We start from the raw sequence: 18,005 nt of genomic DNA, 5'->3' as shown, positions 1-18,005 counted from the left end.
GTACTTCTGTTGATGGAGCCTAGAGTCCGTCAGGCCCAGTGGTCAACCAGATGGCTCAAAGGGGGGCTTGCAAGCGGGACCCAAGTGTAACCCAAATGCCCTCAAACCACTTGTATTGCTCAGCCCCTTTAAAGCCCTATATGGCCTGGGACCCTCGTACCTACAGGACCGCCTCTCCTGGTATGTCCTACAGAGGACCTTACGGTCTTCAAACAAAAACATCTTGGAGATCCCGGGCCACAGGGAGGTTAGGCTGGCCTCAACCAGAGCCAGGGCTTTTTCGGCTGTGGCCCTGACTTGGTGGAACACCCTGTCCCAAGAGACTAGGGCCCTGCGGGACTTGACATCTTTCCGCAGGGCCTGCAAGACAGAGCTGTTTCACCTGGCCTTTGGCTAGGGCACAGCCTGACTCCCTCCTTTGGTGATCCTCATAGAACTCTAGCCCAATGGTTGCCATGAATTTGATTTTGAATTGATTTTAGAATGAATTGATTTTAGAATGCTGTGTTACTTTTATTGTTGTTAGCCGCTCTGAGCCCGGCTTCAGCTGGGAGGGCAGGATATAAATAAATTATTATTATTATTATTATTATTATTATTCATTGGCATACTTCCATTGCCAGTGGAAAACGTGTCAATGATTTGTGGACATATCCCTGTTTGTAATCCTTTACTTAATGTCTTGCTTTCAGAGATATTCCGATGCCCCTCGTCAGCTCTGGAGTAGAGCACGGTAACTTGAGGGAACTCGCTCTGGCCAGGATGAAAGACCTGGGGACGGAGGTAAAATGTGATGTTCCAATCGAGCTTCTCTGATTTCTCCTTTCTGACGGTTCCAGAGATGAACTGACTCCCACGTAAAGTCTGCTTTGTTCCCAGGAATGGCACGAGAGTAGGGCCGCAAGCCGCAGCCCCCCACCCAAGAAGAGCTTGTGGACAGGGGGCAGGGAAACATGTCCAAATTTTGCATGGTCTTTTGGGCGCTACACCATCTTTCCCTCCCTCCTCAAACTCAGCCGGGGCACCTGATGGCTCGTTGCTCTTACGATTGGAAGATAAGTCTCTACGGACCAAATCCAGACATGCACGCCTGTTCATTTCTTAAAATTTATACAAAACTCAATTATTAAAAACAAAACAAAAAAACCTCAAAGCAATATAGAAAAAAATGAAACAATAAAATTGTCATTAAGGAAAAATAACAGTTAAAGATACTTTGAGAATTTAAAATAACAGTAGACTAAAAGCAGAATACGGGACACGGGAGGCGCTGTGGGTTAAACCACAGAGCCTAGGGCTTGCCGATCAGAAGGTCGGTGCTTCGAACCCCCGCAACTGGGTGAGCTTCCGTTGCTCAGTCCCTGCTCCCGCCAACCTAGCAGTTCGAAACCACGTCAAAGTGCAAGTAGATCAATAGGTACCGCTCTGGCGGGAAGGTAAACGGCGTTTCCGTGCGCTGCTCTGGTTCACCAGAAGCGGCTTAGTCCTGCTGGCCACATGACCCAGAAGCTGTACGCCGGCTCCCTCGGCCAGTAAAGCGAGATGAGCGCCGCAACCCCAGAGTCGGCCACGACTGGACCTAATGGTCAGGGGTCCCTTTACCTAAGAGCAGAATACAACTCGCACCAGCTTTCTAAAACATTTGGGCAGGCTTGTCTAGACGAGGATGTTTTTTGCAGGCACCGAGAAGAGTACACTGAAGGCGCCTGCCTAGGTTTCAAGTGGCAGGGAGTTCCCAAGTGTAGGTGCTGCCACACTAAAAGATCAAGTTGTTGCAAACGCAGAACGGGTCTTGCGTGGTACCTGTAACCGCGTCAGTTCTGCAGATAAATGAAGGGTTTGAATGGGTGCATGTGGGGCAAGAGGATTTCGCAGGTGATCTGGTCTCAAGTTGCTATGGGCTTTGCATACTCATAGTAACACCTCAAACCTGGCCCAGTAGCAAATCGGCAGCCGGCGCAAACCTCTGAGCACAGGCGTTGTATGCTGACAATGCCTTGCTCCCATCAGCAATTGCGCTGCAGCATTCTGCGCTCGCTGCAGCTTCCAGATCAAGAACGCAGAACTGGTGTGTGAGTGCAGAGGAGATCTTAATCGCAGAGTCTGCCCTGGGGCCCTGACACAGCTCCGGTGGCTGGGGCTGAAGGGAATTGTAGTCCAAAACCTCCGGAGGGCACCCGGTTGGGGAAGACCCTCTTAGATCACAGCTCCCGTCCGCACACTGGTTTCACTCCATCTGCTTTTCTGGAGGCAAAGACATTTTCTCCCGCTTCCTCATTCATTTATGTACGTATGAAGATTAATATCCTGCCCACCGGCTCACAGTCAAGCTCTCGGAATGGCTTGCAATTAGAAACAAAACAACAAGAGCGTCATCAGATTATAATGGCGCAGCTGAAAATGGCAGCGGCCATAAACAAAAAAGCAGATAACAAATTCGGATAAATAGGAAAAAGGTTTTTTTGCCTGGCGCTGGAAGGATAAAAGGCTTGCCCGGTGCGTGGCTCTCCAAGTTCAACAGCCAATCCTTCCCGTGGGGTGAGATGGGTGGTGACCAAGAGACAGCAGTACCTGAGCCATGTGGGGACAGGCGATGCTGGGTTAAACCAACCCTTTGACCTGCTCCAGACCTTCAGGTAGCCCACGTAGGTTGTTAGGAACTGGCCCGATATGTTATGACCCTTTGGACCAGTCCCAATCAAGTCTCTTGCAGTGAAGTTCTGGACCACCAGACTCTTCTAGGCAGTCTTCAAGGGCAGCTCAACATACAGAGCACTGCAGCGGTCTTATTCAAGTTCTGCATTCAAGGTATCTGAAGAAGTGTGCATGCACACGAAAGCTTATACCAAGAACAAACTTAATTGGTCTCTAAGGTGCTACTAAGATACTCTAAGGTGCTAAGGGTGGCGCTGTGGGTTAAACCACAGAGCCTAGGGCTTGCCGATCAGAAGGTCGGCGGTTCGAATCCCCGCGACGGGGTGAGCTCCTGTTGTTCGGTCCCAGCTCCCGCCAACCTAGCAGTTCGAAAGCACGTCAAAGTGCAAGTAGATAAATAGGCACCGCTCCGGCGGGAAGATAAACAGTGTTTCCGTGCACTGCTCTGGTTCACCAGAAGCGGCTTAGTCATGCTGGCCACATGACCTGGAAGCTGTACGCCCGCTCCCTCGGCCAATAAAGCAAGATGAGCGGCGCAACCCCAGAGTCGGTCACAACTAGACCTAATGGTCGGGGTCCCTTTACCTTTAACGTGCTACTGGACAATTTTTCTATATCTATATCTATATCTATCTATCTATATATATATATCGACTGCATATAGATATATATATATTTCGACTGCATCAGACCAACACGGTTGCCTAGAATCATAGAGTTGGAAGAGACCACAAGGGCCATCGAGTCCAACCCCCTGCCAAGCAGGAAACACCATCAGAGCACTCCTGACATATGGTTGTCAAGCCTCTGCTTAAAGACCTCCAAAGAAGGAGACTCCACCACACTCCTTGGCAGCAAATTCCACTGTCGAACAGCTCTTACTGTCAGGAAGTTCTTCCTAATGTTTAGGTGGAATCTTTCTTTCTTGCCTACCTGAATCAAGTTCTGCAAACCTGCAGGTTACAAGTGGCCAGGCTTCCTCTCTCCCAGAAGGGTCACAGCTCGTGTCACCAGGATAAGCTGGTGGTTTGTGGCCCAGATCTATCACCTGAAAAGCCAGAACTAAGAGCATTCCCAAGCTGTGAACTTTATCTTTTAGGGCAGGATGGCTAGCATGTGGCCTTCCAGATGTTTTCGGACACAAACTGCCATCAGCGCCAGGCTGTATGGCCAGTAGTTTGGGCTGGTGAGAGTTGTCCATGCCTATCTATAATAGTTTGAAGGTGTCACAGGTCAAGGTACCACGGACAGGTGGTTTGCCTTGCCTGATAGGTCAAGGTCAAGGTGTTCTAGATAGGAGACTCTTTTGATGTCCTCCCTATTACAGTGGTACCTCGTGTTAAGTACTTAATTTGTTCCGGAGGTCCGTACTTAACCTGAAACTGTTCTTAACCTGAAGCACCACTTTAGCTAATGGAGCCTCCTGCTGCTGACGCACCGCCGGAGCACAATTTCTGTTCTCATCCTGAAGCAAAGTTCTTAACCCGAGGTACTATTTCTGGGTTAGCGGAGTCTGTAACCTTAACCCGAGGTACCACTGTACTCACATCAGATTTCTGCGCCTAGAAATTGTCATTAATAGCCTCCTCCTGCATTCTGAAGGAACTTGCTCAAGAGTTTCTCTGCAGAACATTATATTACTACTCCCCCTTCCAATTCCATATCTCTCCAGCATGGAACACAGTGAGAGTTAGCACCTCATTCTGTGCCTTGGCGCTTTACATCAAATGGCACATTTCCTCCTGAGATGCATATTTGCTTAGTGAAACCGATGCCAATCAGTGTGTCCTTTTTTGCATCTTAAAACGCCATGGATTGGGCTTTTGTTTTTCCCAGAGATTCATTAGGGACGGATTGGTGAGCATTTTTATTTTGAAGCCTCCCCGTTTGAAATGATCGGGTGAAGAACTCTATCCCAACTTCGTTTTAACTCTGGGGGTGATTATGGGGAAGGCAGTGTCCCTTATCCTGTCTGTCTCTCCCTTGCATAATTGCCACCTGCCTCTCTCCTTTCCCCCCACCTAGTGTCGCGATGTGAGGACGAGAGAGGTCGGAATTCAAGAGATTCATCACAGAGTGAGACCTTATCAGGTAAGACTTGTTCCTTCTCAGCGGGCCTCGCTCCATGTGTGTGTATATGTGTGATTTTTCATAAAACCACATCAAAATTATTTTTTGTGAACACTGAGACAGGGAGACCAAGAGAGGAAGAATCATAAAATTGTAGAGTTGGAGGGGACCCCAAGGGTCATCTAGTCCAACCCCCTGCAATGGAGGAATCGCAGCTAAAGTCTCCCTGATAGATGGACCATCCAACCTCTGCTTAAAAACTGCCAATGCAGGAGAGTCCCCCGCCTCCTGGGAAAGTGCGTCCCCACCACCAAACAGCTCCTACCACCAGAAAGGCCTTCCAAACGTTTAGTCATGTTCTTCTTTCTTGTCATTTCAATCCATTGGTTCAGGACCTACCCCTGGAGCAGGAAAAATCAAGTTTGTGCCATCTTCCACATGACAGCCCTTCAAATATTAGGTAAAGGTAAAGGGACCCCTGACCATTAGGTCCAGTCGTGGCTGACTCTGGGGTTGCGGCGCTCATCTCGCTTTATTGGCTGAGGGAGCCGGCATACAGCTTCCGGGTCATGTGGCCAGCATGACTAAGCCGCTTCTGGCGAACCAGAGCAGCGCACGGAAACGCCATTTACCCTCCCGCCAGAGCAGTACCTATTGATCTACTTGCACTTTGACGTGCTTTCGAACTGCTAGGTTGGCAGGAGCAGGGACCGAGCAATGGGAGGTCACCCTATCGCGGGGATTCGAACGACCAACCTTCTGATTGGCAAGCCCAAGGCTCTGTGGTTTAACCCACAGCGCTACCCGCGTCCCTTCCAGATATTAGTAGATGACTAATAATAATAATAATAATAATAATAACAATAATTTATTTATATCCCGTCCTCCCCAGCCGAAGCCGGGCTCAGAGCGGCTAACAACAGTAAAAATAACACAGTTTACATAAAATCATAATCATTTAATTGAAATACATTCTAAAATCAATTCATTCTAAAATCAATTCAGAGTCAAATTAATGGCAACCATTGGGCTAGAGTTCTATGAGGGTTACCGAAGGAGGCGGTCAGACTGTGCCACAGTTTAAGAAAGGCCTTGACAAGCTGGAAACTGTGCAAAGAGTGGAGACCAACTGGATCAAGGGTCTGGAAACCAAGCCTTGTGAGGAACAGTTGAGGGAGTTGGGTGTGTTTAGCCTGGAGCAGTGATATAAGAGGTTAGGCTGGCCTCAACCAGAGCCAGGGCTTTTTCGGTCGTGGCCCCGATCTGGTGGAATGCTCTGTCACAAGAGACCGGGGCCCTGCGGGACTTGACATCTGGAGAGGGGCTCAACAAAGCCCAGCCCCCTTCCTCCTCTAGGCAGGGCGGGGAGAAGCCGGGAGGCAGTGGCGTAGCGTGGGGGGTGCAGGGGGGGCCGGCCGCACCGGGCGCAACATCTGGGGGGGCGCGCTCGCCGCCTCCGGAGTCGCCAAAGAGCCTCGGGCGCAGGCTGTAGCAGAGCCCCATGTCTCGCGGAACCGACGAGCTGTGCGCGCGTCCGGGCTGAAGGCGTCCGGCAGGCAGTGGCTCTCAGCGCTCGCCGCGGTCCCCGCGCGTCAGGGCCGCGGAGGGCGGCCAGGCAGCCCCTCCTCACAGCCCCGCCGCTGCCAATGCTGCTGCAGCTGCTGGGCCATGTTGCATTTTCCTTGCCTCTCTGCCCTCCTCCTCCTCCGGGCAAGCGGCGTCTTTTGGGCGCCAGCGCCAACGGCAACTCGCCTCAGATCACCTGAGACGGACCCACCGCCGCCGCCGTGGCTACCTTACCGTAAATACCCCAGCCCAGGCAGCAGCAAGAAGAAGCTGGCAGTGGCGGCAGGTTAGGGGTTAGGGGGCGCAAATTACTTGCCTTGCCCCGGGTTAGGGGGCGCAAATTACTTGCCTTGCCCCGGGTGCTGACAACCCACGCTACGCCGCTGCCGGGAGGAGAGAGGAAGGAGATGCCGCCACAGTGGGGGGGGGGGATGGAACGGCGCAGGAAAAAAATTGCGCAGCCCAAACGAACAGAATCCCCACACCGATCCACACAGCGATTCCCGGACCGTCTGCAGGCCGGATCCAGAAGGCAGTTGGGCCGGATCTGGCCCCCGGGCCTTAGTTTGCCAACCCATGATTTAGGCTGTACTTGGGATGTCTCATTATACTGCTGCTGATCATTGATTGTAATAGTAATAATAATTTATTATTTATACCCCGCCCATCTGGCTGGGCTTCCCCAGACACTCTGGGCAGCTTCCAACAAAATATTAAAATACAGTAAGCTGCTTTGGGATTCGTCTGAGTGGACAGTGGCATAGAAACAGGTGAAATAAATTCAGATCAATCAGTCAAAACATCTGGAGGGTACAGTGTTGTGCAGTATTGATCGAGCATAAGTGATCCTGGCAGGCCATGAAGGGTCTTATGGTCTGGACCCTTCTGTTGTTGCTTTTTTCTTCTCTCTCTCTCTTAATGTTGGCAATGTTCAGGACGTTCTTCCTTGTACGCCTGGCCTGCCAAGGGTCTTTGGGAAGCCTGGGTGTGTGATTTCCACAAATGCTTTCTCATTTAAAGTTCCAACACCAGCTTCCCTTGTGTGAAAATACAATAATCTCACCTTCAGCTCTTATCTGATGCTGCTGAAAATCCATCTGCAGCGAGGCAGACAAACGTGAAGCGATTTCACACAAACACACACACACACACACACACATAAACGCTCTGCTCAAAGCCCCACGCAGACAATTGCCTGCATGGCCGTGAAATTGACTTTGGGCTCCTTCGTGGGCTGCGCAATTATGATCACCCCCGTGGTTGCCATCTCAATTTTTTAATTTTTTTAGTCAGCTTCTCAGGCCTTTCTCCTCCTCTTCCTCTCTTTCGAACAGGTTGAACTGATCCGGAGAGACTATGTGGCCAACGGCGGCTGGGAGACCTTCCTATCCTATGAGGACCCTGAGCAGGACATACTGATCGGCCTTCTGCGCTTGCGGAAGTGCTCAGAGGAGACGTTCCGGGCGGAGCTGAAGGGGGGCGTCTCCATCGTCCGAGAGCTCCACGTCTACGGGAGCGTGGTCCCCGTCAGCAGCCGTGACCCCTTGAAATTCCAGCATCAGGTACCTGAAGCCTGCCTATATATATAATATTTTTATTAATTTTCTGTTTACAATTTAAAATACAGTGCTCATTTCAACATCCTCAAAATATCAGTGACTTCTCTTCTTCCCTTTCCATGGTTCATTTTGCGTATCATAAATCCCTGCATATTTTACAAAAAACAAACCATTCAGTATTCCCTTATTGCAGGCAAGTCCAACAGGTAGATTGTGATCTACCAGTAGATCACCGGACATCTGCTGTAGATCACTGGTAGATCACTGGCTCCCCCCCAAAGCAGCTGAACAACTGTGGCTCCCCTTAAAAAAGCTCAACATTTTACCTCCTCCCTGGAAAAACTCAACAACTTGGACCCGAACCCCCCAAAAAGGGGTCAATCACTGCCAGTTTTTAACTTTGTGAGTAGATCGCAGTCCCTTGGGAGTTGGCCACCCGTGCCTTATTGCATCCATCAAAACATATTAACACTGTTGAATTTAGCTTAATGCTGCCAAGCTTTTCAGGTGTACCACAGTTATTTCCCATACAGTGGTACCTCGGTTTAAGAACAGTCCAGTTTAAGAACAATTTTGGTTTACAAACTCCGCAAAACCGGAAATGGTGTCTTGGTTTGAGAACTTTACCTCCGTCTAAGAACGGAATCCGAACAGTGGAAGGGCACTGCCGGCGGGAGACCTCATTAGGGAAAGCGCGCCTCGGTTTAAAAATGGTTTTGGTTTAAGAACGGACTTCTGGAACGGATTAAGTTTGTAAACCGAGGTACCACTGTATATTCAAAAAACGTTTCCCAATCTTCTCTAAACGTATGTTCTTTTTTGTCTACGTTAAGTCTGCAAGCTGTGCATATTCTGTCGGCTTAAGTTGCCATTCTTCTCGCTCGTTTTCCACTTTGGGGCTAACAGAACACGGGCTGCAGTAGTAGCATACTTAAATAACCTTTTTTGACACCTGGGAATTTCAGTCTGAATTATCCCCAACAGAAAGGGCTTGGGGGGGGAGTATTTTTAAACATTTTTTCAATTCATTAGGGATCGTTTCCCAATACTCTTTTACCCTTTTACAAGTCCACCACATATGAAAGAACTTTCCCTCCGCCTCTTTGCATCTCCAGTGCTTACCTGATTCAGTCTTGTACATTTTGGCAAGCCTACTCGGAGTTAAATACCACCTGTGAATCATTTTCAAGTAGTTTTCCTTCAAGGAATAACATGCTGTGAACTTCAAATCGCTTTTCCAAGGTTTTTCCCAGAGGTTAAAATCTATATTGTGTCCTATATCTGTATAGTTATATAGGTCCGTATAGTTAAAGCTATGGTTTTCCCAGTAGTGATGTATGGAAGAGAGAGCTGGACCATAAAGAAGGCTGATCACCGAAGAATTGATGCTTTTGAATTCTGGTGCTGGAGGAGACTCTTGAGAGTCCCATGGACTGCAAGAAGATCAAACCTCTCCATTCTGAAGGAAATCAGCCCTGAGTGCTCACTGGAAGGACAGATCCTGAAGCTGAGGCTCCAAGACTTTGGCCACCTCATGAGAAGAGAAGACTCCCTGGAAAAGACCCTGATGTTGGGAAAGATGGAGGGCACAAGGAGAAGGGGACGACAGAGGACAAGATGGTGGGACAGTGTTCTCGAAGCTACCAGCATGAGTTTGACCAAACTGCGGGAGGCAGTGGAAGACAGGAGGGCCTGGCGTGCTCTGGTCCAGGGGGTCACGAAGAGGCGGACACAACTAAATGACTAAACAACAAATATCTGTTGCCTAGTGTGTCATAGAGGCTTTGACAAACTCGACTTCAGGTCCCTGAAGCAGCAGTGTTTCAGTATGCTAATTGCTGGAAACCACAGGAGGGGAGAGAGCTGCTCTTGTGTTCGAATCCTGCTTGCAGTATTCCCATGTGCAGCTGGGTGGCCATTGTGAGAACAGGATGCTGGGCCAGATGGGCCATAGGCCTGATCCAGCTAAAGGCTCTCCTTATGTTCTTGCGCAATGCATTATACGTCTTGGAAGAATATTCAGAAATGGCGGCACGGCAGCTATGTAGTTAATTGGCCTTTTTCAGGGTTCAGGTCTCACTAGCTTCCACTTATTTATTTTACACCAAATTCCTTTTAACAACATTTTCAGCCCTTGAGAGCAGCGGGCGATAAAAATCTTACTGTTTTTCAAAGAAGAAAGGACATGTGCGAACAGAGAAATAAAGCAATTTAAAAACAGGGCAGATAAAAAATTCAACGGCAGAAACTACATTGGAGCCAAGATCTGGGCGCGTGCGAAGGCCAGGAAAAACCCAAGTGAATGTATTGGGTGGATATTCCAGAGATGGGGCACCACAGCACCCAAGGGCAGCTAGACTGGTGACTGGGGGCGGCCCCCGAGACCACATAACACCGGTCTTGAAAGACCTACATTGGCTCTCAGTATGTTTCCGGGCACAATTCAAAGTGCTAGTGTTGACCTTTAAAGCTCTAAACGGCCTTGGCCCAGTATACCTGAAGGAGCGTCTCCACCCCCATCGTTCAGCCCGGACACTGAGGTCCAGCACCGAGGGCCTTCTGGCGGTTCCCTCATTGCTAGAAGCGAAGTTACGGGGAACCAGGCAGAGGGCCTTCTCGGTGGTGGCACTTGCCCTGTGGAACGTCCTCCCATCAGATGTCAAAGAGATAAACAACTACCTGACATTCAGAAGACATCTGAAGGCAGCCCTGTTCAGGGACGTTTTTAATGTGTGACATTTTAATGTATTTTTAATCTTTGTTGGAAGCCGCCCAGAGTGGCTGGGAAACCCAGCCAGATGGGTGAGGTACAAATAGCAAATTCTTATTCTTATTCTTATTCTTATCTTCATCATCATCTGGGGTCAATCTCTGCCTCATTGGCAGCAGGGGGGACCCAGAGAACATTAACCCCACAAATAAACATAACCCACAAGGCACAGTTTGAAGTGCTGGCTAGGAGTCACAGCGCCGCATAAGGAATCAGCCTTTTCCTCAGATTGTCCTCTGAGACGTGGCCCCGGGTATCTCCTAGGCTCCTGAGAGGGTTGGATATTCATTTATTCATTCATTTACATCCTGCCCTCCCTCCCAAAGGAGCCCAGGGTGGAAAGCATGTTAGCGATAAAAATCATTGTTATATTCATTATATCCTGCCTTTTCCGCAGTGGGGACTCAAGGCGGTTTACACTGCCAGGTAAAATTCATATAAAATTGTTTAAAAAGGAATCAAACACCAATAGAATGAAAACAATATTTCAAAAATTGTTAAAACACAGATACGGACCACAGATGAGTTAATATGCCACAATTAACATCCCAAAGCACAGCTACTGCTTGAATATGACCCTCAGTGGCCAGGTTTTGGGCTTTTAGGGCCAGGCTGTGATTCCGGCATAGCAGGGGGTTGGACTAGATGGCCCTCGGGTCCCCTTCAAACTCCACAGTTCTATGATTGTATCCATATTCTTCCATATGAACCTGCCCAGGCTTTGAGGGAGGGGAACCTTACGATATGACACAATACGATACGATACAATAATCTTTATTGCCATTGTCCCATACAGAACAATGAAATTGGGGGGGGGGGGAATTCTACATAAGACATTCAAAACCAACAAGCCTGCTATCCCAACTATCCCAACCTGGTTAGCCTCCTAAAAACTCTGATACCCCATTTTTAAATACAATATATTCCCATACAGACTCCTTACACTGGGTTTTAAAAGGGCTCAGAAACTTCATCTGGGTCAAAAAGCTGCAGCCAGAAGCTGCCTTAGACCGAGCCAGCCCTTCGGTCCATCAAACTCAGTATTGTCAACCCCCGACTGGCAGCAGTGACTCTTCCAGGGTTTCAGACGTGTCACTTCCTGCCTTATATGGAGATACAATACAATACAATAATCTTTATTGTCATTGTCCTATATAGAACAGTGAAATTGAAAATCTACATCAGACATTCAGAAACCAACAAGCTAGCTATCCCAGCCTGATTGACCCCCTAAAAACTCTGATACCCCATAATTAAATACAATATACTCCCATAGAAACTACCTTACACTGAGTTTAAAACCAAAATTGCATTTGGATATAAACTGTTTCTCAGGAGGCTAGTCCTAGTCTTTATAACCCTGGACCTTCTTCCAGAAGGCAGAAGCTGAAAGAGATCATTTCCGGGGTGCACACTATCCTGCGCTATCTCTGCAGCTTTCTTATGGCACCTGGAAGCATAGATTTGATCCAAGGTGGGAAGAGTGCACCCAGTTATTCTCTCCGCAGTCTTTACAACCCTGGACAGCATTGTTTTTTCCCAGTCCCACCCCACCCCCCTTACAGGTCTGCTTGGCTGCGATGCGGGAGAGGGCCTTCTCTGTGGTGGCTCCTTCCAAGGAACTTTGGAACACCCTTCTTAGAGAAGCTAGACTGGCTGCCTCTTTTTTGCACTTGAAATGGGCAGGTGAAGACGGTGTTATTTCAACAGGCCTTTGGGAACTGACAGTATTGTTAAGGGAAGGTCTCTTAATAGTGCTGCCGTGTTTTTATTATCTGTATTTTAATAATAATAAAAAAAAATGGGGGGGGGTTATATTATTTTAACTCCATTAGAGTTCAATTGCTTTTTTGACTGCAATCTTTTCTGTGCTTTCTGCATTTTATCTGCGTTGTTTTAATTTATGCAAGCTGCCTTGCGTCTGAGGCGGGGAAGGCAAGATATAAATAAATACAATAACCATAATCATAATTTTAGATGGTATAGTAGAAGAATGGTCCTTGTTTCCTTTCCACCTGAATCCTCCAGGGCTGATGTTTTAATTTCGCTATTGTCTTCGTGTGTGGTTTTTTTTTAAAAAAAAAATTGTTTTGTTTTAAATTAAGCGTTCTCCGTCGGCTGCATGTGCATTAGGATGCAACTTCTGTTTGATAGTAATGACCCCGGGCAACAAGGCAGAAGTGGTAAAATGGAATTTGCGGGTTGGGGGGGTGGCATGGAGGAGAAAAGAGAGAGAGAGAGAGAGAGAGAGAGAGCAGAAAATGAATGCTTACCTCCTGAAAGCGAAATTTCAAAAGCCGGGAGCGGAAAAATGGTTGACGCACGTGGAAGGTGGAAGGGGGAGGAAAATCAATTGACTGGAGCCCAGCGCTAACAAATTGAAATAGATTGGAAATGGAGACTCGGGCGCGTGACGCACAAATGTGGGCTGCAGGAATGTTTATAGGGGGGCAGCCATCAGTACCCTAAAAATGAATAATCCCCACACAAATAAACACACACTCACTTCTTCCCCAAAACGGTATGCTAGGGAACGTTATGTTTAGCATAAGAGATATCTCTGTTGTGCGAGAATAACGCTCTTGTTCCTTGCAGATGGGTCCTTTTTTGTTTGACGCAGGATTGCACCCCCTTCAGAAACCCTCTCCGACTGGCCTTGTGGGCACAGCAAAGCCAGACATTGCAAATCGTCCCCCCTCTGCGGCTTGCAGGATTTCCTGGGCCGATTCCCACTGCCAGTTTTTGTAGGGGTGTGTGTGTGTGTGTGCAGCGGCAAAGGCAACAGGAGCCGGGTGCCTCCAGATTTTAAGCAAGCTGGCCAAATTGTGCAAACACCCCAGGCTGTAGTTTGCAAACGCCAGACACTCCTGAGAACAAGGTTTACGGCTCGGGGTGCCATTTTATTTATTTTATTTTTATTTTGCAAGACTTGACGGAGAAAGGGGGAGAAACCTCAAAGCAGTTTGCAAAACAAAACAAAAAAAAGAGGATCATACAATAAAATTATCAACGAGAATTGTTAATAATGACCTAAGACTTTCAAAAAGTTAATAGTCTGAAAACGGGTTAAAATTTGGACCACGGGCGAAGCTGCCTCGGTTGAAGCTGGGCAGGGAACGTTTTTCTAACCTGAGAGCCATATTTCCTTCTGGCCAACCCCCCAAGGGCCACATGTCAGAGGTGGGTGGAGCCAGAGGTAAAAGTGGGCGGAGCCACAGGTGCTAATGTTATGTCTGTGCAGCAAGCTGGTTTCTGCACACACCTTTCTCTGTACCCCATCCAGACAAGCGAGGAGCAATATGGGAGTTTAAGGGCAGGGAAGGGAGTGGCCTGGGAAGGGTTCGGGGGGCTGGGGGGCCTGGCCCTTTGAAGCTTACCCAACCCTTGTTTATATTTATTTTTTAAATCCAAACTCAAATTTGTGCATCCATCAGTTCCCTGCACTGCAAGCTGGAGTGTCTCAGCAAAGCCACCTCTAGATTACTCGAGAAACAAAGGAGAAACGTTTGGAGTGTTTTTTTAAGATTCATCTCTGCTGTCACACTGCCTTTTTTCACGCCCGCAAGTACTTCTGTGACCTCCGCCCCCCCATTCCACCAGCAAGAGTTTTTTTAAACAAACTCCCTGCTAATCCCTAAATTACAAGTTCCTTGTAATCTCGAAGACAAACTCGCTTGTCTTCCTTCCTCTTCTCTAGGGATTTGGGATGCTGCTGATGGAGGAGGCGGAGAGAATCGCGAAGGAAGAGCACGGGTCGTGGAAGATCACCGTCATTTCAGGTACGTCGGGCAAATTTGCCTCCCACTTTTAAGAGCAGGGGGGGCAGCTGCAGCAAAATTGTGCGAGGTGTCGCGCCCTGGCTCAACGCTGCCCCCTTGCAACACAATCCATTCCTTCTCCCTCCCATATGGTTCCCTTGCCCACCCTCAGGTTTTCCAAAGACTTTCTCCTACTCATGTAAACTTTTGGGTTCTCCAAGACTGCTTATACCAGGCTTCCTCAACCTCAGCCCTCCAGATGTTTTTGAGACTACAATTCCCAGCATCCCTGACCACTGGTCCTGCTAGCGAGGGATCATGGGAGTTGTAGGCCAAAAACATCTGGAGGGCCGAGGTTGAGGAAGCCTGGCTTATACCAGGCATAACCTCCTCTGAACCCTTTTCCGGCCACTTCCGGGTCACTGCAATGCACACATGCGCAGTCAAACGCCAATTGGGTGTGCACAAATCAGTCATTAACCTGTACTTTCCGGCACCTGCTATATACATTCCTGTTTAGGCAAGTCTACCCTGGCAGCGCTGTGGTCTAAACCACAGAGCCTAGGGCTTGCTGATAAGAAGGTCGGCGGTTTGAATCCCTGTGACGGGGTGAGCTCCCGTTGCTCGGTCCCTGCTCCTGCCAACCTAGCAGTTCAAAAGCACGTCAAAGTGCAAGTAGGTAAATAGGCACCACTCTGGCGGGAAGGTAAACGGCGTTTCCGTGCACTGCTCTGGTTCACCAGAAGCGGCTTAGTCATGCTGGCCACATGACCCGGAAGCTGTACGCCGGCTCCCTTGGCCAATAAACCAAGATGAGTGCCGCAACCCCAGAGTTGTCCGCGACTGGACCTACTGGTCAGGGGTCCCTTTACCTTTTACATGTGCAGATTAGCTCTCTCTGAGGCACTTAGCCTGTGTCTGGAATATGTACCCTTTCCCTCTACAGCAATGATCGCCAAATTTGGCCCTCCAGCTGTTTTGGGGACTACAACTCCCATCATCCCTAACTAACAGGACCAGTGGTCAGGGATGATGGGAATTGTGGTCCCAAAGCAGCTGGAGGGCCAAGTTTGGCCATAGGAAGAGACTCCTAGAACTTAATACCCTCCCTGCCAAACACAATTCTCAGGGAACAGAAAACATCTTACAGTCATACCTCGTGTTGCATTAGGTTCATTTTGCGTCTTTTCGGCTTGTGAACACAACAAACCCGGAAGTAGAATGTGTCCTTTTATTTAAAATGCATCTCTGGGTTATTTGTGGGGCATAGGAATTCGTTCATTGTTTTCCCTTCAAAATATAGTCCGGCCCCCCACAAGGTCTGAGGGACAGTGGACCGGCCCCCTGCTGCAAAAGTTTGCTGACCCCTGTCGGAGAATCCCGACCAGAGGTTGCCTGAAACTTTCCTCAAAGGCGTGTTCTGATCCTTCCCATGAGTTTTAGACTTGCGGGGTGACTCTTGTTGAAAATGAAATGAGCAGGGAGTCTCCCTCCCTCCTAACCCGGCCACTGCGCTCGATGAGTTCTATTGGGGATGAGAACGCTCCGTTTGGCTAAAAAGCAGACCGTGACAGAAAGCAGAGAGGAGCTGTTAAGCGAAAGGGCTCGTTTCTCCGCTGACGCCAATTTGAGACTGTATCTGAATGAACCGGGAGTAAATTGGGTAACCATTCTCTCCTTGTGAGGTTATAGGCATGGCAAGGGTCTCGTTCTAATGCTAATATCGCCAACCTGAGCATGCATCAGGGGGAAATGTTAAAAGGGGAACGTTGCTCTTCCCCAGTCGGGGAGCGGGGAGATGCAGCCGCAGTGTGAGCTCTGCGTTGAGCGGGCTTCTTTAGCTGCCTGCTTCTTTGAGCCAGCACAATATTCCCAACCAGACGTTTGCGTGTCTCTTCCTCCCCGAAGCGATCAGGATTCAGAACTGGGCTCTAAGAACGAAAAGGGAAAGAGAGTTGGTCAAAGAGCCTTCAAAGAATAGAGGCTCTCCAGCTGTTACCTGGGAAATGCAATCTAAAACGCTCAACTTCCTCCGTGGGGTTTTATCATAAATAAAAATACAGGCAGGGTTGCGCTGGCGGAGATTATCTGGCTTTGTTAATTTCAGGAGGCGGGTGGGTTGCATGGGACATTTTCTTTTCTTTCCTTCCTTTCTCCAAACCGCCTTTCTGAGCATTCACAAGGCAGCAGCGAAATTATCGTGGCCTCCCTCACCGGCCAGCAGGAGCGGAAGTCTCCATTCATACATAGACATATGCATATACAGAGAGGAATGGAGCCTTCATCTGTACCCTGCCTTTGAAAAACAGCCAAATCTGCTTGGCCAGGAGCATGGCGCTGGTCTCCCCTGCAGAGAGTTTGCTTTGCCTGTTGGATTCCTTGGCGTGAGCTGCAAACAATGCAAATTGTCAGCTATATAATTTGTCGGCTGGATGGGTGGTAATCTGCAGGGACTGTTGGAGGGACCGCAGATCATTGTATTTTACGCATCGGGACTCAGATGTTAAGAACACAAGAACATGACAGTTGCTGGAAAGCTTAGGCAGGGAGAAAAGGCTCTTGTTCTTGGGTCCTGCTTCTGGGTTTCCCACAAGGGGCATCTCTTTGGCCACTGTGAAAACAGGATGCTAGACTAGGTGGGACATTGGCCTGAAACAGCAGGCTCTTCTTTTGTGCTTATAGGTCAACCTTCCCCAACTTGGGGACCTCCAGATGTTTTGGACTACCACTCTCATGAGCCTGAGACAAGGATGGTGGGTCTCCAAAACTCCTGGAGGGCACCGGGTTGGAGAAGGATGAGATGCGATGCGAGCTGAGGGATCTCCATTGCCCATTTGGACTAGCTGTCTGTGAACAGAGCTGACGACGGAGTAAATCTTTCCCCACCAATTTTTTTCCTCCCATTTGGACTTCGTAGACCTTCTTCCCTAAGTGCCCTTCTTTGGAAACTTGTGTTTTTCTTTTCAACTTCTTTCAGAGATGCCGAAGAACTGGTTATCCTTCGTAATTGTATCTCATTTGCTCCATAAAAGAAGCAAATAAGAGGAAGCTCTTGAGAGCTTAAGAGCCCATATTGAACCAGCGTGACACCTGCGTGGGCTGGCTTTGTGATAGAGACCCCCGTGAAGTCTTTTAAGTTCTTAACTTAGCCACACATCAGGCGATGGAAGTTCTCTCTCTCTCAGCCGGTGATCGTTCTGATTTGCCGAATTGGTGGATCTTGTGGGAGGAGAGAGGGGGCACTTAGCACTTAGTGCTGGGCTGGAAAGGGGGCTGGCTTTCCCCCTTGAGTGCTTGTTAAAAGCTGCATTCTTTTGCCGAAGCTGCTTCGGTTGGCTGGAGGGGGGGCGGCGCTGTGACGTTTAGCATCGCTTGAAGAGACCCTCTAATCCCACCTCTGCCCTAAGACAAAGCTATCCCACCAACACATCTCCATCTCCCCTTTCCTAGGCATTCTCCAAAAAAGAGGAGATTAAGGAGGCTATAGAAATTGTGCTTTTATAGCAGGGAAGAGAATGCTTGGATGGAAACCCAGAGGAGAAATCTCTGTGAGTAGGAAGTTCGATCTAAAACGAGGGCGGGGGCAAACCTTTGGGGTAACTTGCCGGCTCCGAATGTTTCCCCCCA

At 48.8% G+C, this 18,005-nt stretch overlaps 1 protein-coding gene across 1 annotated transcript in view; it reads left to right on the top strand.

Moving 5' to 3' along the window:
- Window positions 1-18,005, top strand: part of ELP3 (elongator acetyltransferase complex subunit 3) — a 107,243-nt gene that overhangs the window by 72,692 nt on the left and 16,546 nt on the right. Inside the window, exons 11-14 of the mRNA XM_083605256.1 lie at window positions 693-783; window positions 4,681-4,746; window positions 7,626-7,853; window positions 14,318-14,399. Coding sequence (XP_083461382.1) covers window positions 693-783; window positions 4,681-4,746; window positions 7,626-7,853; window positions 14,318-14,399 — 467 coding nt within the window. The remainder of the gene's footprint in view (window positions 1-692; window positions 784-4,680; window positions 4,747-7,625; window positions 7,854-14,317; window positions 14,400-18,005) is intronic.

Source organism: Podarcis filfolensis, assembly GCF_964270895.1.
Source record: "Podarcis filfolensis genome assembly, chromosome: 3".
NCBI lineage: Eukaryota > Metazoa > Chordata > Lepidosauria > Squamata > Lacertidae > Podarcis > Podarcis filfolensis.
The sequence above is the reverse complement of the archived record's forward strand: the minus strand, read 5'-3'. Positions and strand labels throughout refer to the sequence as shown.